The sequence below is a fragment of the Pan paniscus genome, chromosome 14 (assembly GCF_029289425.2).
Source record: "Pan paniscus chromosome 14, NHGRI_mPanPan1-v2.0_pri, whole genome shotgun sequence".
NCBI classification, from domain to species: domain Eukaryota; kingdom Metazoa; phylum Chordata; class Mammalia; order Primates; family Hominidae; genus Pan; species Pan paniscus.
This window is the reverse complement of record NC_073263.2, coordinates 100,360,921-100,387,407: the sequence shown is the minus strand read 5'-3', so window position 1 is coordinate 100,387,407 and position 26,487 is coordinate 100,360,921. Positions and strand designations below refer to the sequence as shown.

General features: G+C 41.1%; 1 protein-coding gene across 43 annotated transcripts in view; it reads left to right on the top strand.

The window, feature by feature from the left end:
• The window catches only part of DOCK9 (dedicator of cytokinesis 9), a 292,065-nt gene that overhangs the window by 225,770 nt on the left and 39,808 nt on the right, over positions 1-26,487 (top strand). For 23 of the 43 annotated variants that reach the window (XM_057299611.2, XM_055096929.2, XM_055096933.2 and 20 more), the window contains 7 exons: positions 778-895; positions 5,249-5,382; positions 7,768-7,882; positions 11,154-11,220; positions 12,627-12,674; positions 15,199-15,335; positions 23,620-23,735. In XM_057299611.2, coding sequence (XP_057155594.2) covers positions 778-895; positions 5,249-5,382; positions 7,768-7,882; positions 11,154-11,220; positions 12,627-12,674; positions 15,199-15,335; positions 23,620-23,735 — 735 coding nt within the window. Of the gene's footprint in view, positions 1-777; positions 896-5,248; positions 5,383-7,767; positions 7,883-11,153; positions 11,221-12,626; positions 12,675-15,198; positions 15,336-15,886; positions 15,931-23,619; positions 23,736-26,487 lie in introns of all 43 variants that reach the window. The other 20 variants (XM_034936898.3, XM_063595843.1, XM_055096936.2 and 17 more) reach the window with 2 other exon arrangements.

Below are 26,487 nucleotides of genomic sequence, written 5' to 3'. Positions count from 1 at the left end.
CTCTTCACCTCCAATTACATTCCTAAGTAACGTTACACTGAGATGAGCCGTGTGTATAGCTTTTGTGCATGTGTGGCTGCTCTAAAGGGCATAAACTCTCTCTATCCTAAGTGCACCTCGCTTATCTCATCCTGTACATTACGTTTCACACTTGTATTCTCTAACCCTGTTCTCTAACTCTGTTTTTTAAACCAGAGTAATTCAGAGTAGAATGTGACCTCCTTGAACTGTTTCAATCCTAACAAAAAGGAACACTTTCACCAAAGTAAAATCCCGTTTTTTGACCTAACTTCAAAATTAATATGATTTATCCACTGACTGAGAGTTCACATGATGCTACAAACATCTACAGTCATTGCTGCTGTTGTAATTCCCCGCATTACAGATAAAAGCGAGCATTTCAATTAGAAAGAGCAGGGGAGGCTTTCTCTGAAGGAAAAAAACAAAACAAAACAATAATCTAAGGAAATGTTGGGCGTCGGAGCTCTGGAAAGGGAAAGGTGTTAGAAATGCTGGGGAAAGAGAAACAAGACTTTATGGAAAGTGATTTCTCTCCCCCACCCCCACCCAGCATCCATATCCCATGCCCCCTGCTCCCCCTCTGACCCATCCCATCCTCCACCCTCACCCACGCCTCAAGGCTGCTCCTCCCATGCAGGCAGGCACGTTGAATGCATCAGGGTGTCTTGGTCCTGCACTTGCCCTGGCACTTCCAAGAACAGGGGAGGAATCCTTTCCAGTCATCTTTGATTGTTTCTGCTTTCCTCTCCTTGACAGACCGTGAAGGATGAATCCCTGGCTCTACCAGCTGTGAATCCGCTGGTGACGCCGCAGAAGGGAAGCAGCCTGGACAACAGCCTGCACAAGGACCTGCTGGGCGCCATCTCCGGCATTGGTAACGCTCCATGCTCTTGTGGGCTTCTCTCCACCATCACTCTGAAAGTGTCTTGGAGCCAATAGTTGGTGAACGTGTCACACTTGTGTGGTAGGACCTTGAAGTCTAAGTTTCTGTCCTGAGTATTCTTTTCCTGCTTGTGATAGTCAACAACTGAAACCCCTCAGCCATGCCCTGAAATAAAGGTCCCGGATGCCTGTGACTCCTCAGGATCATACAGTTAATCACTGGCTCACGCTGTTTGCTTTTTGTTCAACGTTTGTTGAGTTTTCTTTTTAAATCTTAATTGGATTGTGTATACTGTTAAGGGATATTTTTGCAGGTGGTGGGGGGAGGGGAACACTGATTTGTAGTGTTAGCGATTTTGATGAAATATGACATAGTAATTCCAGAAGAACATAGCAGTTTGTGGCTAGAATTCAATGCTAAAATCAGTTCTCAAAAGTCTTCTGTCCCACAAGACTTTTTCTCTGTGAAGTAACAGAAGAGCAGCCACCTCTGAGAGAAAAACACATGACACAAATCAAGATTCTAATAGTTTCTCCATAAGAAAATGCCAGACATAATGTACTTATTAATATTCTGACTAAATGAACGCCTGTGCTAGCTTTTCCTCAGAGATAGCAGTTTACATATATATATATATGTACACACACACACACACACACACACACAAACACACATATCCTCCAAGAATTGTCACAGGTGCTCACAGCCTTCTTCAGTCTTTATTTCTCCCTGTCTTTATCACATTTTGAATAAAGAAAGCATCCTACTATGGCTAGTGGCTAGGCTACCCAATAATGGGACTAATTCATGGGATAAAATAAATGGCAGCCTTTATCCAATTAACTCACAGGACTTGCCCACTCTGAGATTATGTCTTTACCTTTGCCGGTGGTGGTGGTGTTAATACGCCATTTCATGTAGGGCATGAAACTGGGTAGAATTTAACATGAGAAACCCCACACCAATGCCCAAATTTATCCTGCAATAATAATACCAGTCCTTAACCTGGTTGATATTTATGTGTCTTTTTCACAGTTATGCTCTCCTTAGTTGACACTGTAAAGATTAAAAGAGTTAATTCATGCAAAATGCTTGCAACAGAGCCTGGCACACGGTAAATGCTCAGCAAATGTTGGCTGCTGTCACGAGTTTCCATTTGCCTTTCTTCTGGGCCTTCACTCTGTCTCTGCCCTGCTTTGCCCCATTCCCAGCCACTGCTCCAGAAGCAGGGAGGGGACCTTCTTTAGAGGGTTTTGTCTGCAGTGGTTCACAGCACTAGCTTTAAAGTCAGACAGATGCAGCCTTGGATCTGGAATCGACCATTTACTAGTTACCATGGCAGGATGTTGTCTATCTTCTTTGCCCTCCATACCCATGTCTTCAAAACGGTCGTTAGAGGGATTAAGAGCTGATACAAAGTGTATGGTGGTTGGCAGAGAGGAGTCAGATGAGTGGAAACATCACTTCACTGTGACCTTGATCATTTCCACAAAGTTTTAATACTTCTGTTTGACTCTTTTGACTCTTCTCCAATTCAGAATTCACCTTGTTAGGATTGGGGACTTCTTTAGAACTTGGAGATAGGCCATTGGGGATCTTTAGCATCATAGCCTCCGATTGCTCCGCGTTGACATTGCAGCTGTGAAAAGTACTTGAAACTGACTGAATCCTTTTTCACTCTTGAATTTTAAGATCCAAATCCACTTTTCATAGGAATTCACCTCGACAGGCTTATTATACTCAGGTTATCTATATTGCCTCCTTTCTTGAAGATTTAAATCCCTGTTCTCTTTTAGGAGTACCTTCCAGGAAAGCCTCATCTTTGAACTGGGTTTACTAGTTTTTTTCTGGCAGCTTTAACAATTCTTTGTTCATCAGGGAGTTTCTAGCTAATTTTAGTCCTGGTGCTTCTCCTTCAAGAGCAAACTCTCCTTACATCTCTGTTAGAAGAATCCTGTTTCCACACATACTGAGAAGGTGCCGTCGCAGTTTTTTAAATGTCTTTGGATCATGGTGCCTGAGAGTTTTAAAAGTGATTCACTGCCTGGATAAAAACTACTCTGAGATTACATTCATTTTAAAAGGCAAGCGTCCTGAGGCTCAGGGTTTCTTTTTCCACCTACTCAGTGGTACCAAGGGAAGAGGGACGAATTTATCTTCTTTTCATTTTACTCAAGTGTCGTTTAAGGACTTTAAAAGCTATGCACTGGGCCAGGATATTAAATACAAACACATACACACAGACATACAAAATAGGAACAAACTAAGCATATTGATTTTGATATATTGCATTTCCATCTGTTTGTCTTAAATTAGGACTCTAGTTCTGGAATCAAGCTTGAGACTCTGAGAACTTAGGGCCTAATTTTACTTTACTGAGGGCCTCTTTCTCTTGAGTTCTGTGTTCTTCAAATGCTGTTCTACATTAAATAGGAAATATGATTATATTAGAAAACTTATAATTTGGTCATAGCATGTGTTTCTTATCTGAGTACAGAAAAAGGCCATAGTTTTTTCACAGGGTTTTTACCTGTCCATTGCGACAATCATTCACGTGGTTTCTCTCCTGGGGAGACGCAGCCATTGGCTGACAATAAGGCTTAATGAAACCATGTTCAAGCCTTTGCTTCTTTTTTCAAATTCCCCTGGCTCTTCTTTTCTTGATCTTTAATACACCGAATCAGTGTCAGGGATAGCAGTGAATAAATCTGAGTGTTCAACAGAGGGAAGGATTTATGACCTTAATGTCACAGGTCTTCCTTCTAAGGTTAAAGAGTTAAAGAGTGACCGGGCACGGTGGCTCATGCCTGTAATCCCAGCACTTTGGGAGGCCGAGGCGGGCAGATCACCTGAGGTCAGGAGTTCGACACCAGCCTGGCCAACATGGTGAAACTCCGTCTCTACTAGAAATACAAAAAAATTAGCCAGGGTTGGTTGTGGTCGCCTGTAATCACAGCTACTTGGGAGGCTGAGGCAGAGGAGTCACTTTCAAATGTACTTTTGGTGTAACCTAGAGGCTGGCTATATTTATTTTGTTGTTTATTTATTTTTTAACTTAGAAGTATCCCAGTCCATGGCAGCTCATTTGCCTACTGAGATCTGAAAACAACCAGCCTGTTGTGAAGTGCCAAGTAATGGCATCTTCAGCTTGCGTCTGGGAGAATGTGTGCTCACAGCTGCCAGACACAGAGTCCAAATCTCCTGATGCCATCTGCCAAACCAGCCAGGCCTTTCCGCTGGAGGCACGCCTTTTGGTTCAGCACGGAATGTACAAGTCCAAAGAGTCATTTTAAATTATGTGATTTATTTAAATCTTATCTAAGCAGGAAGTCAATCTGTTACCTTAAAAAATTCCATAGTACCAAGATAAGGAGTGATTTCTGCCTTCAAATACTGTTTTTTTCATGGACATCACAAATTTTATTTCCACGTTAGATTTCCTTCCTGCTCATAGCTGTTTATAGCAGATTCCCAAATATTCCCCATTCACAGCACCCTTAGTGTCACTTTTTTTCATGGCATCCCTAGGCTGAAAGACACACCCAGCAGTTCTGTTTATTAGGTACTTAGGACCAAATAACTTAATAAGTACTTACATCCTAACAATTTAGTAGGCACTTAAAAGAAATAATACACATAAATTTAAAGGAAACAATTAATTTTATTTTTAATAACCACAACTCACTACAAATGGGTGGTGTGTGCCTGTTGGACACTGACAGCTTCTCAGCCTTTGGGTCAGATTGGCCAGCACCATTCGCATTTCCTGTCCCTCATTGATTACTTGCCTTTTATCATAGCAGGCCCCCAAATACCCAGCTTCACAAATATGTCTTCAAAAGGAGCATAGCACAACCTGCTGCTGAAACAGCAGCTTCTGGCCGAGGTCACATATCACTGTGTTCTCCTCAAAAATTTAAAATACCCCATGACACCCCTCAGAGTTGGGTAGGCTCCTCAGTGTTTATTACCAGTTTGAATGCTACGAGTTTGTTGTGTGGTTTAATTTTGTGATTTGATAGTTGTAGGTGGATTTATCTTTTAATTTTTTTAAGTCTTCATTCTATCACATTCTGAAACAGGTATGCGTTTAGTCTTTAGCGATCAAAGGTGGTTTCTAACAAGTGAATTGATGTTTACATCTGAATGTTTCAGACTAGTTTCTTTTTATCTCATTGTATATGACCTGGTTCTTTAAAGGTGAAGTAATGGAATGCAACTCTTGAGCCAACTTCCTAACAGAAAAAATAAGTGCAATAAAAGCAATTTCCCTTAAAGTTCAGTACTCATCTTTATTTTGTTCTGTCTTAATAAAACTTTATTGTTGGCTTGATTTCCATTTAGCTTCTCCATATACAACCTCAACTCCAAACATCAACAGTGTGAGAAATGCTGATTCGAGAGGATCTCTCATAAGCACAGATTCGGGTAACAGCCTTCCAGAAAGGAATAGTGAGAAGAGCAATTCCCTGGATAAGGTAATTGCTTTTCACCCAACACAAATGTTTCTTATAATCAATGGATTTAGCCCAAAGTAAACGTACTTCATGTTCTAGTGCCTTTTAAGTGTGACCTTTTGTTTTTTTCTAAACCACCCGGCTGACCTGGAGTAGGTGATGAGAGCTTTAAGGTTGGGGCCCATTCCTTGAAGTGCTCTGATTCCTGTTTCCAGTACCTCAGATCCTGGGCAGGGTTTGCAGTGGAGCGTCTTGAGTGAATGGCTCTGGTGGGTTGAACGGGGAGGGACTCAAAATGCTGCCCATCTCAATTTCCTGTAGTCTTTTTATTTATTTATTTATTTTTTGAGACAGAATCTCGCTCTGTCGCCCAGGCTGGAGTACAGCGGCATGATCTCAATTCACTGCAACCTCCGCCTCCTGGGTTCAAACGACTCCTCTGCCTCAGCCTCCCCAGCAGCTGGGACCACAGGCACAAGCCACAACGCCCGGCTAATTTTTGTATTTTTAGTAGAGATGGGGTTTCACCATATTGGCCAGGCTGGGCTCAAACTCCTGACCTCGTGATCCGCCCGCCTCGGCCTCCCAAAGTGCTGGGATTACAGGCGTGAGCCACTACACCTGGCCAATTCCCTGTAGTCTTTATACCAGAGACACCGTCATCAACACAGCTCTCCACCCACAAGGGTGTTAGGTCTGAAGCCAGCTCCAGAGAATAATTGATCATATAGGTGATTCAGGGGTAAGAGATCACTTTATTCACACAGCACCCACCCACAACACAACACTTCCTCCTCATACTTAGCCTTTTTTCTTGAAACTACTAAGTGCTCAGACCATTTGGAACTTTGTAGGAAAGGATAAAGTGTGGGTTTGAACCTGGAGCCATGGTAGATTGGTATCACTTTGGGCACAGATTTTCTAAGTTACTTCAAGTTACAGGCAAGTGCCCATCCCAATAAACAGCTGAGCCATTTAGGAATTTATCCCTAGTTCTCCAAAAACACCCGGAAGACATCCTTCCTCAGCATCAGGTTTATAATCTTGTCAGGCATCCCATGGCTGGCATTGACATGGTTACCATTAAATGCAGTTCTGTTGAGGTGCGAGCAGCTCAGTTTGGGTGTGTCATGACGTATTGAACTTTTCGCTTGACCCCAACATGCCTTCATGTATAGAGGGAGAAGCTGCTCCGAAGGCACTCTGCTTGTGTCATACGCAGTGCTGAAGAGGAGGAGGAGAGCTGCCAGTCAGCCAGGAAAAACCGGGTCACTGTGGATTTTTCCCTTCTAATGATTCCACCTTTGCCAGAGGAGACATTGAATGCAACACCCTCCCTCCCACTGCCGGAAGTACTGAGTTCTCCAGTGGCTCTGATCAAGTGGGCAGGCCAGAGGGTGCATCCATACCAGTTTTGCCACTAATTTCCCCTGTATTTTTTTGTAAATGAAAATATTCACATATTTTATTAAGCCTGATATATATATGTATATATATATACACACACACACACACACACACACACATAATTTTTTTTTCAATTGGCCACCAGCACCTTGAATAAAACATCTTTTTTCCACTATTGTTTTTGCTTTGATATTTGGTAAAAAATTTTTTTTTATTTCAATTGGAAATTCAACTGGGAGAGTTTTTAAATCTCCTGTGTTTGCAATCACATGATGAGATTCTTGTTCTGCTTTTTTTCCACAAGAACCTGCTGCCTAGTGGCAAAATTGCCCTCTTGTTTGCCCCAAGCTTTCTGACGTTTGCAGTGTTGAGCTAAGCTGATGAGGGAGTGACCTCATCAGTTTAGGACCTCTGGCGATGCTGTGCTGACGTGTCCCTGTTTGTCCCGGTTGGGCACCTGCCTATTGTGTTCCCTGAGCAGTGCCCACAGCACGCCCCATAATGCACCCTGGGTGATGGCGCCTGGGCTCCAGGCTCTGGGGTGCTTTGGTCACAGCAGCACCACAGGCACTTGCTGTTTCAGCCACCGCTGTTGTCCTGAGGAGGTGGTTGGCTGTGCAGTGTCTTCTGAGTCATGGTTTCTGTTCTTGATCCTAGCACACATACTTTCTTGCATGAGGTTTCAATATACTTGGCATCTCAGAAGGTTTTACTTGGCATAGCTAAAGCTGTGTTTATCCAGTGAGAAAGGTCTGTGCCTTCTGCTTGTCCCTCAGGAGAGCGTGCTGAGGAGACAAGCTAGGGCTTCCATGGGCAGCATCTGAGTGTGTTATATTTGGGTGAAAGGGTGCCTGTGGTTTAATTGTCAGCAAGTTACTTGCACCTTCCAATGTGTATGATCTGACTTGATTCTAAGAATCTTTCTCTTCCAAGGGAGAAAAGGGAAACACATTTTCCTCCCGTAATTAAATAGAAAAATCACCTGTATTTTCTTTTTAGCACCAACAAAGTAGCACATTGGGAAATTCCGTGGTTCGCTGTGATAAACTTGACCAGTCTGAGATTAAGAGCCTACTGATGTGTTTCCTCTACATCTTAAAGAGCATGTCTGATGGTAGGTTAAAAAATGGAGATTTCTGTTTTGCTCGTTTCGGCACTTGGTTTGTTTGGTTTTAACTTGTAATAAGTTGAAATGATACAAAGATTTCAAAGGATTTTCTTGTTTAAAATGCATATTCATTGACTAAATGTAATTGTTAAAATGCAATTCATTGACTAAGGTTCTTAGAAATAAGAACCTTATTGTGGGAAAATCATTTCCTTAATTATTTTATTCTAGAAAATGAGTTCCAAAATGTGAATGGGCCTATTTCTTAAATTTATATTAAACTGGGACCTGCCATCTTAACTAAAGGAGATAGAAGCACATAAATAAAATAGCTTTTGACTTTAAAAAAATTTTTTATTCATCCAGACAAACTTACTGTCAACTTAAATAACTGTGTTAGTCTCTGGAATTAGAATATATGTTGTGGGGGGACCTAAGCATTCCTTCCATTTAGAGTGTGTATATTCCTGGCTCAAAGTGGGAGATATGTTATTTTAGTTTTCTAATGGAAATGGTAGTATCATAGTAGATTATGTTTCTGTTTAAGGGTTTGACAACCACATTTTAAAATAAGAATGAGCAGAACTATGAATGCTCTATCTGGACCGTATAAGGCTTGCAAATGTGTGTGACAGGACAGTTTCAACTCTGTTAGCTCATCTGTGTATCTGGCTATGTAATATAAACAATCCCAGTAAACAATGTCGCAGTTCTTATCCTGGGCAAAAATCTTATTTTTCCTACAACGAATTAAAAGGTGTGCTGTGAACTTCATTAAGGTGATTGAATTAGGATGAACTCTCCTAAAAACAAAGTGCCATTTTTTGAGAACCTGAAGGCCTCTTGTGCTGCTTATATCTGGGGGCGGGAGGTGTGTACTAAACATCCAGTGGAAGGTATTTCTGCTTGAAAATAGTATTTCTTTTAGATCAAGCTTCCATTTCAGCAGCATTAACAGCCTGGCTTTTTTTTTTCCCCAACCCCAGCCAAGGTACAGCCTGACTTTTTAGCTCAGATGGTAGGAAAATCCCTCTTGCCCTTAAAATAAAGACTGGGTAATTCATTCTTCTGTTGATTTGTTACTTTAAAATGCTATTTTTTAAAAAAGAACAGATGAGCAAGAGTTTCCCTGAATGATGACCAAATACACTAGCACAGGGCACTTAGTCTCATATTTGGGTTTATAAAGTTGAAATTCTTCCCATTAAGTCAAAAGTTCTAAACTTTGCTTCATGGTAATAATGAGTTTCAGCGAGCATTATAATTCTGTTTTTCCTTTGTTTAAAGTTTTCTTTAAAATATTTTAAATTTCAAATATTGAATATGACCTATAATAAGAACATAACTGCTTTTTGAAGACAAATATACAAGAACATTTGAATTCAAGTAAAAGTTATTCTTTAAAGTCATACACATATTTTTAAAATGCAACCACCTCTTCAAAACAATTTTAGAATATATTTTTCTCTCAATTTTCTTCAAGTTATTGATTGTTTTCCCTTTATAATTAGAATTTGTGTGTGTGCGCATCCCATTTAAGAAATCTTCTCCTACCCCCAGGGTCATGAAAATATTCTCATATTTTCTTTGAAAGCAGTGTTATTTAAATTCTCACATTGAACTCTAAAAATCTACCTACAATTGGCTTTTGTGTGTCATATGGGTTAGGGGGAGAAATTGCCTCCAGAGATAGTTAACACAGAGAAAACCAAAATCAGTTGTGTAACTCTGTAGCTCCTCTTTCATTTATTCCACATTTAATGAGCACCTTCTACATGCTGGGCCCTTCCTTGCTGTCCTTCTTGTGCCATTTCCCTCTTCACAGAGCTTATCTTTGTCTTCCCACTCTCCCCAACCAGTACCTGGGGCCCAGAGCAAGGAATGGCAGCGTCATTGCCCATGCTGCTGGCCGCTTTGTCTGGTGTGTGCTGAGGGTGGCCACAGGGGTCTGCAGGGTGATCCCACCAGGCTCTCCAGCATGCACTGAGCTCCCTGGGGGCTCACCCTACCCTGATGGCCAGCCTCAAGTAGCCAGAGTCTGGTCCTCTGGAATCTAAACTTGAAACCCCTAAAGATGGAAGCCCATGACCTACCCTTATTACTGGTCTAATAGGCCAAGCGGCCTTTAGAATCAGATGCACGCGATTTAAATCCCCACTCAGCCATGATTCTTCAGACTGGTAAATGGGAGAATTACTTTACTTCTCTGAGCCTCTGTTAGCTCATCTGTAAATGGGGACTTTCTTCTGCCCCAGATTATGGTGAGGATTAGATGGCACAATCTATGTGAAATTGTGAGAGCACGTAGTACAGTGCCTGGCACACAACAGATTCTCAGTCTATATCCCATGTCATTCCTGCCTATCATTGTTCTTGGCAAGTGTAGAGTGAAAGCCTGTGGCCATACATCTTCATGAGCCATCAGCATCCCCATAGCCACCCTCTCTGCTTATCTCAGGCCCCAAAGACTCTGGCTTTTTCCCTAAGAGAAACCTCTTTACCTATTTCTCAACCTCAGTGTAAAATATAAGAATGCAAAAAAGGTTAGCTATTAGATGATAGAACTCAAACGATGGTAATACTAAACTGTTAAGGGTTCACACAGAGGTTTAAATGCACGTACCATTGGGTACAGCTGTTTCGCTTCAGAGAACTTATCCTGTAGGTATAGTTAGACATGCATGCAAAGACCCACATAAAAGGATGTTCATTGAAACATAATTATAATAGCAAAAAGTTAGGGGGGAGAAACAGTAACTGCCTATCAGTAGGAGACTAGTTAACTCAATTATGGTCTATCCACATAGAGGAATATTATGCAACTTGGGAAAACTTGAGATAGATCCAAGCTATATTGTTCAGTTAACACTCAAAGAGCAAAATTATGTGTGTAATATGCAAAGATTTTCAACAAATTCCCTGTTGGGGAGAGATCCTGTAGTAGGAGACAAGAGAGCCCGGCTTTAGGTTATATGTCCACTTGTATTCTTTGAATTTTCTAGTCTATTTAAGAGCATGTTACAAATAAGTTAAATGAGCATTGTGCCAGAATATAGCACTAAATGACGTATGATGGAATTAAAGTTCAAATGCAGCATGTTGAAGGTGAATAGGCCTCAGGTGTGTGATACCCAGTGTAGAGTGGTCAGCTATAAAAGAGGGCAGGGGAAGGGTTTAGAGGCCTACACTGCAGGGTTCCTTCCCATTTTCACAACAGGTGATTCTCCATAATGTATATCATATGTATTGTGATTCTAAGTAAATGTTTATTTTCTAGATGCTTTGTTTACATATTGGAACAAGGCTTCAACATCTGAACTTATGGATTTTTTTACAATATCTGAGTAAGTAGCTTTCTCTTTGATCACTGCCTCTTGATTTTTTCCTGGATCATTAAGAGGCTTGAAGAATACTATGTAGTTGAACCAGAGGAGTAGTGTATGTCACATCCTCACTTACTCCTTAAGCCCTTTCTCATGGTCTTGGCCCTAAAACATATTTTCAGGGCTTGTGACCCAGTGATCAGTGGTCACCCTTAAAGTATTACAGATACGTGCCTGTTTTACATGAGAGGTAACTGCTTATGTGTATAAGTCATCTTAATAAAATAACATGAAATTTATTAGCTGAATTGGGTAGATACTGCTTTTCTAAGTTGAACCTAACTTAAGCTGATGCAGAAACTGAGTCAGAAAAGTTGCTATAATTTTAAAATATAAGAAGTAAAAGTGAAATCTTATGTAGCATCTTTATCTCATTTTGGTTTGTCAGTATAAGTTTCTGATTTCCTTTAAGCTCTTTACTTTTAGAAACGTGAATTTACAATCCCTTATCCAAAACTGCTGGGGCCAGATGATTTTCCAAATTCAGAACTTTTTGGATTTCTGAAAAATTTACATATAGACTGTATCCCATTACATCCCAACAGCATCTCTCTATAATAAAAAAAAAAAAGAATTTCTGCAGTACTATTATTGTTCATAATAACTGAATAAATCATAACTAAAAGTAGCTTTATGTCTATTATTTTGGGTCATATTTTGGTGCCAAATGTATTTGCATGAACTCAGGAGGAAAGCTGGTTTTCAGAGTTTCATGCATTTTGGAACTACAGATGAGAGACTGTGGGCCTGGCCCTCAGTGGACGCTTGGCTCATAGTCTCCTGACCTCTGCTGAGTTAAAGGCGGGAGTTATGTGGTGAAACAAGATTCAACACCAGAGGAGCTCACTAGACATTGTTTTAACTACCTCATTAAATACATGATTTAAAAAAAAATGTTGTTAGATATATATTTTTAAAAACTACACACTTGGTGTGTATAATCCATATATTTGAGCCAAAAGAGAGAGCTCCTTATATAGATGTAAATGAGGATGAATAAGTAACTTGGAACAGTGTGCATGGTCTTGAACAGGTTTTCTCGGGCACACTGCCGTGGAGTGAATCACCACCTCTGAGTCGATGGACGATCCTGTCGGTCGTGGGCCTCTGCGCTGTGTTGCTTTAGCCAGCCACCACCACACTGACAGCTACACAAGATGGGGCTTCTCTCACAGGTTAATAAATTTCTCTGGGTTTGAAGGCACTTTCCAGAGGACTCCCAAAAACCATTCTGAATGAATGAGGATGTGACTTATGCTGGTACTAGACATAATGTTTATTGAATTTGTTATTGATAACAGATAAATAACGTCCTGAAAATAATTTTATCTTTGCATTTCCCTAATAATTTTTCATCTTGCCTGCAGAGTCTGCCTGCACCAGTTCCAATACATGGGGAAGCGATACATAGCCAGGTACTGTGGGGCGTTTTCATTCGAAATGTGTTGTTTTCTGTGATGCCTGGCTCTGATTGTGTGGGAATGGTCATCAGTGGCGGTTGGCAGTTGGGGTTCATGGAAGTGGCCATGGGGACTGATGGCAGGCCCTTGGATTGCCACCGCAGAGCCTGGCAGTGTCTTTGGTCTGCATTCCTACCGGCGAAGTCTCATTTCACCTCACGTGTTATCTCTTGGAAAGCATTCCTTTAGCGGGCTGTGTCTACCCTTCTATCCTCTCGTCCAAACTCCCCCTCCTTCTCTGTTCTGTCTCCTTCCCATCCTCTTCTCCCCAGTTCTTCTTCCTATGTTCCTTCCTCAGTGATTTCTCTTCCTCTGTTTGACTTTCCAAGGTCATTTTGACTGTTCCTGCTCCCAACTACAAAGATACTAAAATCTCACCTAACCACTCTTCTTCTTTCTTAATGAAAGAATGTTTTCAGTCCATCCCAAATTTGTGTGGACTTCCACAAACCTTCTCTAAAATGGAGCCTTTTCTCTTCCTACTCTTGACTAGTTGGTAAACGCTCCATGTTCTTGGCCAGAACTCCCTGGTGAGTAGCATCACTCCCACTTTCCTGTGCAGAACCAGCCTCCTAGAAACTCCTTGCAGCTGTGTGGCCGGACACGCCTTCTTTGGGGGCGTTTCTTCGCAGCACCTCTTGTCCTTACCAAGTTCTTCCTTCTGCCCCATTGCCATTCAGAATGTCTGTTTGTTTTTTTCTGTGTTGTGAGCCATTCTGTGTTATTGTATTAGTGGGGTCTTGGTCTAAGTATTATATTTTTTTACTGTTGTTTTTAACAGCTTTATTATAAGTAAACATGTTTTAAGAAAAACTTAAAAATGTAATTGTCATTGAGGTTTGTTTCTCTGTATAGCGACGATTTTGTCTTATAGTGATGAAATAGGCCAGAGATTTTTAGTAGGCTTCCTCTTTGTGAAGATTTTCTTTTTCTGTTAACATTGTTCTTTTCTGGGGATATTTGAGAAATTTTCAGAATTACATTTTATGTTAAGAAGTAAACATGTATGTTTTCTTTTTAAAAGAAGCAAATTTAGAATTTTTGCATTTTCCTCCTATTAATATTTTCTATTTTTCATTGAAATGTGGTAGCACTTAAAGTTCTCTAATCTTAACTGTTTTATTTTTTATCACAACAGTAATTTTATATTTGAGTTTTGGAGTACTAAATGCAAGTATATACAAGGTGTCCTTATACCAGCAACGTCTTCTACCTTGACTTGGATTCTCCCTGACTTTGTCCCATGAAGATGGGCAAACAGTAAATTCTGTCACAGAAAGGCACTGTGCTGGGCTAGCTTCACTTTTTGCAGTGACACCTACGTCACAAGATGGCATTTGGAGAATATTGTGCCAAGTAGAATAAAATGCCTCACAGCTTAAAACAGTGAATGTGAGAAGCTGAAGATTTCTGTCCCAACAAAATGTTTTAGAATTGGGTTTTGTGAAACGGTTAACGTATTTTTTTCAGTGGATATAAATTTAACTTCTTAAAATCTTCCTACTTCATAAGCACCCTGTATATATTTGCATATAAAAGTGTGGACTGCCTTAAAAATAGATGGGCCAAGGAAAACGGGAGTGGAGATGGTGTGACTTTGCTCCATGCACTGTGGAAAGATATGCTCTGCTCTATACAAAAATTGCCATGGGTCTCTGCTGCATGTGAAAAAGATCCTGAACTAGACTGTGAACCTTGTACATGTTTGCCATCCACGGTGGTCGAGTTTGATGAACACGTGCCTTCTTATTGTCACTTTGAAGTCACCCAGCAGCATGCAGTAGATGATAGTCCATGCATGTCCCTGTTCTCCTACACACAATAACACAGTGAGGGGGACGGTTGGCTCCGGGACAGGGGACAGGTGTCATTGCAGCCCTGATCTCATTTTCATCTGCTCTGGTGATGGTACACAGCAGGAAGTTAGCTGTTTGATTGCTAACCCAAATCACTCTTCTGTTTTCTCTACTTGACTGCTGACAAGTTTAACAAAGTGTGTGGCTCTTCTCCTTCCTGCTTGGGTAAGAATAAAGGTGTTAAAACTCATATAATCCCTTCCTTTGCATGTTTGTTCTCTGTGTCTTCCAATGCATTTTTTAATTAAAAAAATACATGTCTTTTGCTTTTTCAGAACATATATAATCCAAAAAGATTAGTGACGTTTTGACAGTTGTCAGAACACTAACCATTAGTACTGCATTGGAGTGATGCTCACTTTTTTCAGAGTAGCATCTCTAAAGTACTTTCTAAAAATAAAAAGGTCCCTGCTTTGGCCTGATTTTTGCTTCTGGATCATCAGGTGCTTTGCCGTGAAGTGTGCAGGAGCTGCCGCCTGTCTGTGTCTCTGGCTGCTCCACCGTGTTCAGTCAGTGCATGGCCATCTCCCTCGTGCCATGTTCTGGCTTCACTAACACTCCCAGTCTCGCTGCAGTGTAACACGTCTAACTTTTGCTTCTATCCCATTTCACTCATGTTGCAGGAACCAGGAGGGGTTGGGACCCATAGTTCATGATCGAAAGTCTCAGACATTGCCTGTTTCCCGTAACAGAACAGGAATGATGCATGCCAGATTGCAGCAGCTGGGCAGCCTGGATAATTCTCTCACTTTTAACCACAGTAAGTCCCATGACATGCCATCGTAACAGCCAGCCATCTCATGTGCCATCTCAGAGGGGAGAGCCCCAGGCCACACCTACCACATCACCAACTCAATTTTTCTTCTAGCTCAAAGCAAGTAGGATGAAGAGCTCATGGCACAGTTCCCTTCCTTGGAGGAGCGTCCTCAGCATTTGGGAGTGACACAATGTGGAACGTGCTCAACTACAGCACTAAACCTAAAAGTGCCTGACCCTTTCCCCATCCCTAAAACAAAACTTGGCTGGGTCCATAGCCAGCCGTTCTCAAGTATTCTAAACATAAAATTTGGATTCATCACCTAGAGCCAACTTAATGTTGGCTTTCCCCTGCAACTCTGAGAACATTCGGGATGGATTTCTTTCACCCCTCCTGATCCTGTGCATGTAATTGATCAAGCTTCCACATTCTGACATTCCAGCTCTGAATGGATGTTAATCCTTGCACTACTGTGAAAACATAAAGCCCATGAATCAATTTGTGAGGGTGTGGAAAAGCATCCAATAACAAAGTGACTTTTTCTGTGTTTTCAGTGTGAGAAAGATATCAAGTGTGCTTGGAATTTCTGTAGACAATGGTAAGATTTAATCAGGTTGAAGTCTGCTTATGAGGTCGCTTCACTTGCAAGCCAAGACCCTTTTTGTTCATCTTGCCTTCCTAACTTTGGGGCTTTCTAACTTTACAAAAGAGATTCTGCCAGAACAGGGGAGCATATTTTTAATTTACTTTTATCAGTCAGCGGAGGGGACAAGGCATTGTGTGCTGTTTCTAGTAATTTAAGTGCTTTATCTTCTTAAGGGTTTCTCAAAGCAGAACACCTGAAAGATATCAACCATACAGCACGTGAAAAATTGATGAGATCATTTATAATACCCATTTCTGCTAGCATTGTGTTCTCTAAATTGTTCCATCTCTTCTCCAAGCATGACACAGCTAGTTATTGTTTTATCTCAACAATTATTTGTTATTCCAAGTGCTGTCTTTAATACATGGTTATTAATATCCTTCCATCATGTCTAATAATAAATTCCATTCACTGTGATTTTTCACACCTCTTTTTAAAATACAGGCCAAGAGTAAAGGCAGTGTTCCCAATGCATTGTATTAATAATAGTTCAAAGTAAGACACCTGAGGAACCAAAACAAAGCAGCTTCCCACACCTCTGACCCAGCAACGTGGGCATTATGAAGATTGTCCGGGTGCAGTTTAAGTGTTACGAAGATTGGCTGGGCATGGTGGCTCATGCCTGTAATCCCAACACTTTGGGAGGTCAAGGCAGGTGGATCACTTGAGACCAGGAGTTCGAGACCAGCCTGGCCAACATGGTGAAACCCCGTCTCTACTAAAAATACAAAAACTAGTCAGGCTTATTGGCACACACATGTAATCCCAGCTACTGGGGAGGCTGAGACATGAAATCACTTGAACCTGGGGGACTGAGGTTGCAGTGAGCCAAGACTGTGCCACTGCACTCCAGCCTGGGTGACAGAACAAGACCCTATCTCAAAAAAAAAAAAAAAAAAAATCAAAAATGTTATGAAGATAGTCTGTCTTGATAAAATCCCAGGCTTAATTTAGATAATGTCAGTCTGCCACACGGAGTTGGTAGCCATAAAATGCTACTTCTGAGTTCTACACTTAGCTGTAGAATGCAAATTGAGTGACACCTTTAAGGCTACAGTACTTGATTTTTTAACATCTTTCTGTTGGGGCTTTGACTAGTTCTGCAGAAAGGGATTGGAACAAAACCAGGAGTTTGTTATTTTTAGTTTTTCTTTGCCATTTAGCGGCAGAAATTCAATCCCCACTGATAAACAGAACCTGCTGGACCTCCTTTGCTCAGATAATTTCTGTAACACAGAGGTTAACTCACTATTGGTTGAAATAAATGCTTAAACTTTGAAGCACTTTTAAAAAAATCATAAGTACACCAGTGCTGCACCTCCAATGATAATCATTTAGGAAACACAGAAAACAAAAATTAAATGAATGGTCCACATGTGAATAAATAACCTTAATCCACTCAGATATGCAGCAGCTCTTCCCACTGCAAATGGGTTTTGTGGTGGTAACTTGAATTGAAGGAGAGAGACAGCTGGCCTGGTGCTGCTGCTGCTGCCAAAAGCCATCTTGTTAACATGGTTTATTTCCATTCTGTCTTCCTGCTACCCACAAGAGCCCTGTCCTCCTGTCTCCCTCCTCTTTCATCAGTTTTCAGTGGCATACTGTCCTCAGTCACATTTCTCCTGCTTTGCCAGTAAACAGCATGTAGCTGATTCTTCTAGTCCTCGCCTGCATTCCTACAATTCCTGCTCATCCCGAATTGGTTCTGTTATCTCCTAAGTTGTTGCATCTCCTAGAACTCAGCCTTCTTTTACATCTCCAATTCTCATTATGTGTTTGAATGGCTTCAGCTTTTCCCTCCGCTAGCTCTTTGAGCTCCAAATCATCAACTCAGACAAAAAACACAGAGAAGGGAGTGCATACTGTATGTACATGAACATGTTTGTGTGTGTGTGTTATATATATGTACATGTTTGTTTTCATCTCTACCTGGGTATTTTTTGGGAAATTTATGGCCATATGTCTTTAAAAAAAAAAATCCCATTTAACAACAAATACAATACCTTCTGTTGGGCCAACCAATATGACATAGATCCAATATGTGAGAAAGTTGCCAGGGAACCCCAGGAGTCCAAAATGATTTTATTTCAGAAGAGAATAAAAATAGGAAGAGTCCCGGTACATCTGCATTGTTCATTTCCGCTCTTTCTGTAGAGTAGGAAAGGCTTTGTCAGAACTCAGCTTGACCAGCAGGGAGCAGCAGAGGCCCATGGGAAACGGAATCCTTTGTAGGTCTGTCCCCATCACCACTGATAACAGGACATGGAAGAAGGCACCACACGCACTGCACGTGGAACTCCAGCAAGAACCTGTCTTTACTCTTTAATTTTGATAGGAAGTAGAATAGCAAATCCCCATGCCCAAATCCCGTGATGGCCAAGTAGTCTTAGCTATTTGAAAAACACCCTTAAAAGACAGGTTTGTTGTTTAGGCCATCACTCAGGTGTATGGAAAATAAACTTTAGAACACTTAGGCCTTGACATATTTAGTGTAATTTGTGCTCATTGTGTATCAGTGGAAGAGATTTGTGTCAAATAAAAAATTGAGCGTGATAGCACAAAACCACAAAGAGAGGGTATACTGTAGGTACATGAACATGCATATGTGTATATATGTGCATGTCTATAAACCACATTATGAGGTGAAAACTTAGTGAAATATGTTTGAAAATAAGGGTGCATTTGCAAAATATATATAAAATAACACTATGTTTATTTTGATGTCGTGTTGTTCTAGGAATACATCAAGTTCATTTGCATAATTCATATTTTCCACTGGTATAATGCAGGGAACACCAGCCAAGAGGTAGCAGCGTGTAAAGAAAATCTGGATTTCATATAATTTGATCTAAAAGGCAGTTAAAGATTACTGGGTCAAGTTGCAGATAATATTTCAGATCAGAATCAGAAAGTATTTTCTAACTGAACTGGCCTTGAGTGGCATGTGCTGAGCTGCCTGTGAAGTTCATGTGGACACCTGCAGCTGGAGCTGTGCAAACAGACTGGAGGAGGCCCAGCTGGGGTATTGTCCAGGTCACTCAAGCACGCCATGAGGAGTTGGATGGCGTGGCTTGTCAGGCCCCATTTAACTCCAAAATGTCTTTGTTGCCTAAAGCACAAGCAGGAAAATGAATATAGGTGATCATTAAATTCCTTTACTGTACATCATATTGAATTCATATGAAAAATACAGAGAATGTAGACATCTCTGAGTTAAAATATTTTCCAAAAGTTTTAAAGCATGGATAATATATCTTTAAAATTGGGTAAAATGTGCTTGGATGCTTTAAACATATACTCAAAATAGTAAATAAATGTTTGTGGCCAGGCACGGTGGCTCATGCCTGTAATCTCAGCACTTTGGGAGGCTGAGACAGGCAGATCACTTGAAGTCAGGAGTTCAAAACCAGCCTGGACAACATGGTGAAACCCCGTCTCTACTAAAAACAAATAATAATAATAATAATGCAGAAAAATCTGGGCATGGTGGTGCATGCCTGTAATCCCAGCTACTCAGGAGGCTGAGGCAGGAGAATTGCTTGAACCCAGGAGGTGGAGGTTGCAGTGAGCTGAGATCATGCCGCTGCACTCCAGCCTGGGTGACAAAGCGAGACTTCGTCTCCAAAAAAAAAAAAAAATTTTGTTTATAAACAAGACACTTATTTCCTTGATTCTGAGATATGTTTCCTTGATTCTGAGGCACATTTTTGCACACTTTCTAGTATTTCCAAAGTTGAGTATGTCTTACACATTACACTGGATATGGTAGTCTGTCATTGATTGGTGTTTCTTGCAATTGATGGGGTCTCAGAGTTGAGCAGGTCTGATACAGTGTATGTTTAAAGTCAGTCATTTGTAATATCCTTACAGAGGATTTTAAGATGTGTGGTATGTTTAAACCAAGTATTTTCACTTGGGGCCTTTACTTCATATGAGGTCCCATTTTCAGATGCAGCTCAACATTAGGTTTAAAAAAGACACAGGGAAGAGAAAGCTGATGGTATGACGCCTACCTCCTGAAGCATAAACTCTTAGATTACAGCTCGTGTCTCCACAAGGCATTCTGAGCATAGTCGTTTTTTTTGTCTGTGGATGAAAGGGCAGATATCAAATGATATAAATTTTACCTTGGGGTATCACTATTTATTCTATTCTCTACTCTTTGCCAGTCTGTGAGGAAAACCTCTTTAGCAATAAAAATTGGATGGAAATGAATAATAGATTGTGTAGATGTTGATCAGTTTGATATTTTGCAAAAATGTTTGAACTCAATAAAACCATATGCCATGAGTTAATAGGTATCTAGGAGACTAGGTCTTCTACATTTGGAGAGTTCTTTCAGCAAGAAAATTCCTTGTTATTTGGTATTTATATTTTCTCATAAGACTTACTGTGTTTCTGGATTCATGTTATGGGCTAGAGGGGGAAAAAGTCAAAATACAAACAAGAATTTTGGTTGCATAAAGAGTGAAGGTGGCTGTCAACATGGAAGTGCCCCCTATAGGAATACGTCTCTGACCTACTCTTCTATCCCAAATGTCCTCTGGTATTCAGAAAAGGCATGTGGCCTCAGGCTTCTGTCCTGCCCACCACATTACCTCTGATGTCATGGTGGTGGGGAGGGAGGAGGTTCACCGATGTGTCAGCATTATTCATTTGAACTATGCAGGTAACGTGAGTTTGTAGAACAGCGTTAGGTTAATTCAGTGTAGACAAATTTCATCTGTGGCCCCAGAGTATTTGAAAGATTTGGGGGCTTTAGAATAAGTCTTGTCAGAATGACAACAGAATGAAAATTGTATAAATTTGAGCAGTGAATCCGAAGGACTGTAAAGCATCCCGGGGCATGTGTGTCAGAGATAGCATGTCCCTGCAGAAGTCCTGCAGCTCTGTCCCTGAAGAGCCTGGCTGGAGCGAATCAGTGCAGGGCCCCAGGCACCACGGCCCCCTAGTGGAAATCAGTGTGCTTCACACCGCACTCCTTACTTGCCCGGGTCAAAAGCTGCTTAATCAGCTTTCAAAACATTGCCAACCCTTAGTTTAAATAATTTCTCTGCCTCTTCTTGGATTTACTGGCTCAGCTTCATTTTCCTGTGTTGGTCTATACCATGGTGATTGTTGATTCAAGTCCTCCTCCTGCACAGCTCTGTTCCAGGCCTTGAGACAGTCTCAGTCTCTGTGACTGGTTCAGCCTCTCTATGCTGCCAATTATTTTTAGGGATTTAAAAAAATAGCTCTAGCTCAGGAATCCTGCTGATTTTTTAGATGAAACAGTTGGAGGAAAAGCAAAGCATAACAATATGTGGCTAAAAGGACCATTTCTTTTAGATTCCTGTATGACTCAGGCAAGCGTACCGATGTCTGTATGAATCTGACTCTAAAGGAGAGTAGACGGTGTAATAACATTTCCCAGTACCATGTTTCCATATGTGTATACATAATTATATAATAACTTAATTAGCATAGTCCATTGATGGTATGTTTTAAAACAGCACATGGCCAAATTCTAATTTTTAATTGTTGCAGGCTTTCAGCCAGGAGTAGTTAAATTCTATGGGAGTTCTTCAGGCCATCTCATTGGCAATCATCACCTAGATGCACTTCACCTGTTGGTGATCTAGACCAAGAAAAGGACAGTTCTTTGCAGAGAAAGGAATTAAAATAAAGCCAGTTCCTTGTTAAAATTGAACCCAGACGAAAACTCATTCGGGGCAAATGGTAGCCCTCAGGAAAGGATCCCTTGGACCTGTATGATCATTTTGGTTGGTCTGATAACAGGTGTTGTATTTCTTGTGTGTGCCCTCTTACCACAGTATGTGATCACTTTAACAGTCATCATTGACCTGTTTTCCTCTTTCATTGTCTCTGTATCTTACCAAACAAACCTCGCTGAATAAAGTCATGCCTTGGCTTACCATCATGGCAGTACAAGTAACATTAGTACCCCAACATATCCACCTTTATTTTCTCTGGGAGATTTCGTGCCCCAAAAGCAAAAAATGAAATAGAACTAGCATGGTGCAAGATGTATTACAGATCCTCACTAAATTTGGAGAGACGTTGGCTGTGCAGCAGAGTGGAAGTGATGTGATCCACAACAGGATCTCAGCACCACCTTTGTAAAAGCAAAGCAGCATTGGATAAAAGCACACAACAGCATTTCTATCATATTTTAAAAAGCACTTCTGTAGCTTTTAAAGCTCTTTTGTAGCCTTTTAAAAACCACTGTATAATTCTGACATTTAAGTCAGAATGATGTCATGCTAGTTACTTGATTTTCTCCCAATAATATGTACTATGATACAGTGACCTGGATAAGGAATTTGGAGTGTAGATTCTGTTTTTTTCCCATTACTGGTCTCAAGAACATTCCCTAGGTTTTCTGTACTTCATTTTCTTGGTCTATGTACAAAATGTCCTCCTCTCTGGAGTATTAGGAAAATTACTTAAGTAATGAGGCGTTGCTTTAATTTTGCTCCTTGGAGAAAGACATTACATGGTGTTTTATTATATTGCCATCTTTCTTTGTAATCTAGATCAATACTGTAACATCTTTGCATCCCTATATGTATTTCTGCTAATGCATACCATTTCATAATTTAATCTCAACTTGTATGTCAAATTGCATTTATATCAGTACTAAACTGATTTTGCCACATATAGAAGATATCCGTTTGTATTTAAATTAGGTGTGACTAAGCTAAATTTAAATGACAGATTCTTCAAGTCCTTTTCTTTTTCTAAACATTTCTTTCAGACATGTTGGCTTTTATGCTTTTTCTTAAAGCGAGTAGAATACTATGCACAGCGCAGTCAACTCTTGATTATCATTCACGAGCTTGCTGATAACATAGCTCCTGAAGTTATTGACTTAACACCTCCATAGCACTCAATGTGTGCCAGGCACTGTTCCAAGAGCTTCACAAATATTAACAAATTTAATCCTCACCACAACCCTTTGAGGTAGATACTGTATTATCCCCATTCTACAGATGAGGCAGCTGAGGTTATAAAGGGGCCAAATAACTTGCCAAGGCCACACAGCTGGTGAGTGGCAGAGTGGGACTCAGTGACCAGCAGCCTGATCGCAGGCTCATTTTCTTAACCTGTGTTGTGCTGCTGCCTCCGTCTACATGGGAAGCTTTGGAAATCTTAGCCTCTGCCAGCACTCCTGCTGGATAGCAGAATCGATCAATGCCTGTCTTGGTCCAAGTCCTGTCTCCACTGTTTACTACCTGTATGACTTTAGACAAGTTTAGCCTTTCTGTGCCTTCATTTCCTTATCTCCACCAAGGGTTCAACAATGTTCATACTTCACAGGGCTGTTGAGGGATTAAATGAGAGAATATGTGTAAAGTTCATAGAATCGTGGCTGGTACACAGCAAGTGCATAATAAATGTTTGCTGTGGTTATTGCCCTTTCAGAGTGGGAAAAAAGTTATAATTGTATTGAAACATTATTACTACTTTCTCCCTTCCTTCCCCCTCCCACCCCGCCCCCCCCCAAAAAAAAAGGCAAACACAGAGGCAAGGTCCCAAAGTGGGCCTTCTGAATAATCAAAAGTTGACTGTGCCTACCGCATCCTGCCAGCCTTGCCTTCTGAACCACTGGGCAGTAATCTTGTGTTGTAATTCATGCAGGCTATGGCCACTCGGACGCAGATGTTCTGCACCAGTCATTACTTGAAGCCAACATTGCTACTGAGGTTTGCCTGACAGCTCTGGACACGCTTTCTCTATTTACATTGGCGTTTAAGGTTTGTATCAATCTGCTGTTCGTGGTTCTAGTTTTACCTTTCACATTCATTCTGCTTGGTAAGCTCAGTGAGCACAAACTTACTATGTTGCATTTTTACTTCAGCAATTATTTTTGTCCCTGTGAGGAAACCATTAATCTTTAAATTCCTTTAATGAAATCATTCCACAGTGAATGGCTTGAATGCCCTGAAATAAAATTTAACTGGTCAGTGTGTGCTGTGCGCTTGGGTATGGTGGAAACATGGTCTCTGGAGGCAGTTAACTCTTGGCTCGAACCTTGAGGATGATGAATATAGGCACCTAATCAGGCATTTCTGCCTTGAATATCTTTAAATATATCCAAATGTTATAGCATTTAATTAGATTTTTATGTAGAAAGGAGCAATAAATACAGACACATTCATGTTTTCAGTTTTTTATCTGTTACTGCATTAAATGATAAAAACATTTTGGAGATAGAAAATGAAAGGGTTTTTTTTTTTGTCTTGTTTTTAAGTTTTAGCAAGTAATATTCAAGTAGGTGGAGATGGACTCTTCGGCCACTCTCCTGTTTTTAGGAACCCAGTACTTCTCATTCTTGCTAAATGATTACTTCCATTTCTAGCATAGAAAGGAGAAGTTGAATGAGTGTTTATATGCCATAAATATTGGAACAGTTTGCTTATTTGCAAGGGTGTTTGGGAAATAGGACCCAAGTCATTCTCTGCTTTACTTGTCTCCACTACTCATAAAGCACATTCCTTTATTAGGAAGAATAATGAGAGTTTTCCTGACATCGTGTCACTTTATTATTATATACCTTTACTCTCCTTAGCCGCCACCCCTCTCTTGTCCCCATGAAACTCATTACTAGGAGCCCAGTTGAGAGATGGGGAAATGAAAGCTTAAAGAAAATGAGCTCAGGGGTAGAAGCGCCTCGTTACCTGGAGCCTCTACTACGGGGGCTCTCAGAGTGTGGTGTCCGGGCCAGCAGCCACTGCAGCCCTGGGAGCATGTGAGAAATGGAAATCCTTGGGCCACTCCCCAGACCCACTGGATCAGAAACTCTGGGCGTGAGACCTGAACATCACAGTGCCTCTACTAGAAACGTGAAAGAAGCTTCGGAACCTCTCTTTTCTTTTGGGTATTTTTAGTTAAAAATTCTTAGTAAATAGGCAAGGAAGGTTTTAAAAGTGAATATCTGGCCATGCACACCTGTATCAGTCTCAAACATGAATCATTAAGTTCAGAACAGCAGCGGCAACACCTTCTTCCCCTCTCTGCCTGTGCCCCACCAGGTAAATAAGCAGAAAATTCTGGAGCTGCAGAGCAGTATCATGGGGTGAGCTACAGGCACATGGGGCACAAGTGCAGTCTGAGAGGCACCTGTGAGAACAGTGACGGTTTCCTTACTGAACAACTGAACAGCCTGCAGTTCTAATTCAGCCCCCTTCAAGTTGCTTGCTTAATAGTAAAGAAGAGGGGCCTGGTGAAGTGGCTCACGCCTGTAATCCCAGCACTTTGGGAGGCCAAGGCAGGCGGATCACGAGGTCAGGAGATCAAGACTATTCTGGCCAACATGGTGAAACCCCATCTCTACTAAAATGCAAAAAAATAGCCAGGCGTGGTGGCATGCGCTTGTAGTCCCAGCTACGGGAGGCTAAGGCAGGGGAATCGCTTGAACCCAGGAGGCGGAGGTTGCAGTGAGCCAAGATCACGCCACTGCACTCCAGCCTGGCAACAGAGCAAGACTTCGTTTAAAAAAATAATAATAATAATTGTAAAGAAGAGTATTTGTCACTATTCCTGGATCTCTAAATATCTGGCCTCCAGTCTCGGAATGGGAAGGTAGTAGGAGTTCAGATGTGAATTCCAGGTTAACAGTAGCACTGTTACCTGTGTTTGCTCCTCACTGGTCCTATGGCAAAGGGCCTGATCCCTGAGACACCCAAGGAAGATTGAGCTTCTAGAGCTAAGGTGATCTCTGTGCAGGTTTATATGCCTGCATGCAAAAAATGTTTCCTGTTTAAAGCTCACCTCCCCCCAACTGGGAGGTGGGCGAATGTATGGTGCACTCTCTGGCATTACTGGATGCTGGGCCGTGTGGTAAGACAGGCTTCCCTGGCTTAGACTCACAGATACGAGAGGCCCATTGGCACCGCAGCCACTGGGATCTTTCTTTGCAAATATTTACTCAGGCGTCAGTTGGACCATATCAGAAGAGATATAACAGTGAGTGAGCTGACATAATTCAAGAAAGTCATCTTTAGCGGGTGTAGCTCTGTGGTGACTGACTCTCTTAATTGGCCACATCTAATAAATTGCCAAAGACAATCCAGAAATCAATTTCCTAATAAGATAAAATGTTTGAAAGGTTTAAGCTCAGAATTCTGGTATTATTATTACTTGAGCTTCCTGCTATGTATTGAGTGCCTTCTGTGCCTCAGGCATTAATCTTCACAACAGCTCTGCCTGGTAGATCGAATTATCCCACATTTTACAGATGAGGAAATCGTGACTGGGAGAAATTAGGAAATTTGCCCAAGATCACTACACAACTGGCCTGTCCAAAGGTCTTGTTCACCACTAAGACAGATGTGTGTGAGTGTGTTTGTGTGTGTGTGTGTATGAGAGAGAAAGATGAAGTGAGTTGAGTAAAGATCAAGGTATTTGAATGATCTCTTATACAGACAGAAGAAGAAAATTACCAAACACTTAGCAGGTATCAGATATATACAAATCTGGACACGTTCACACATGTTATCTCACTTA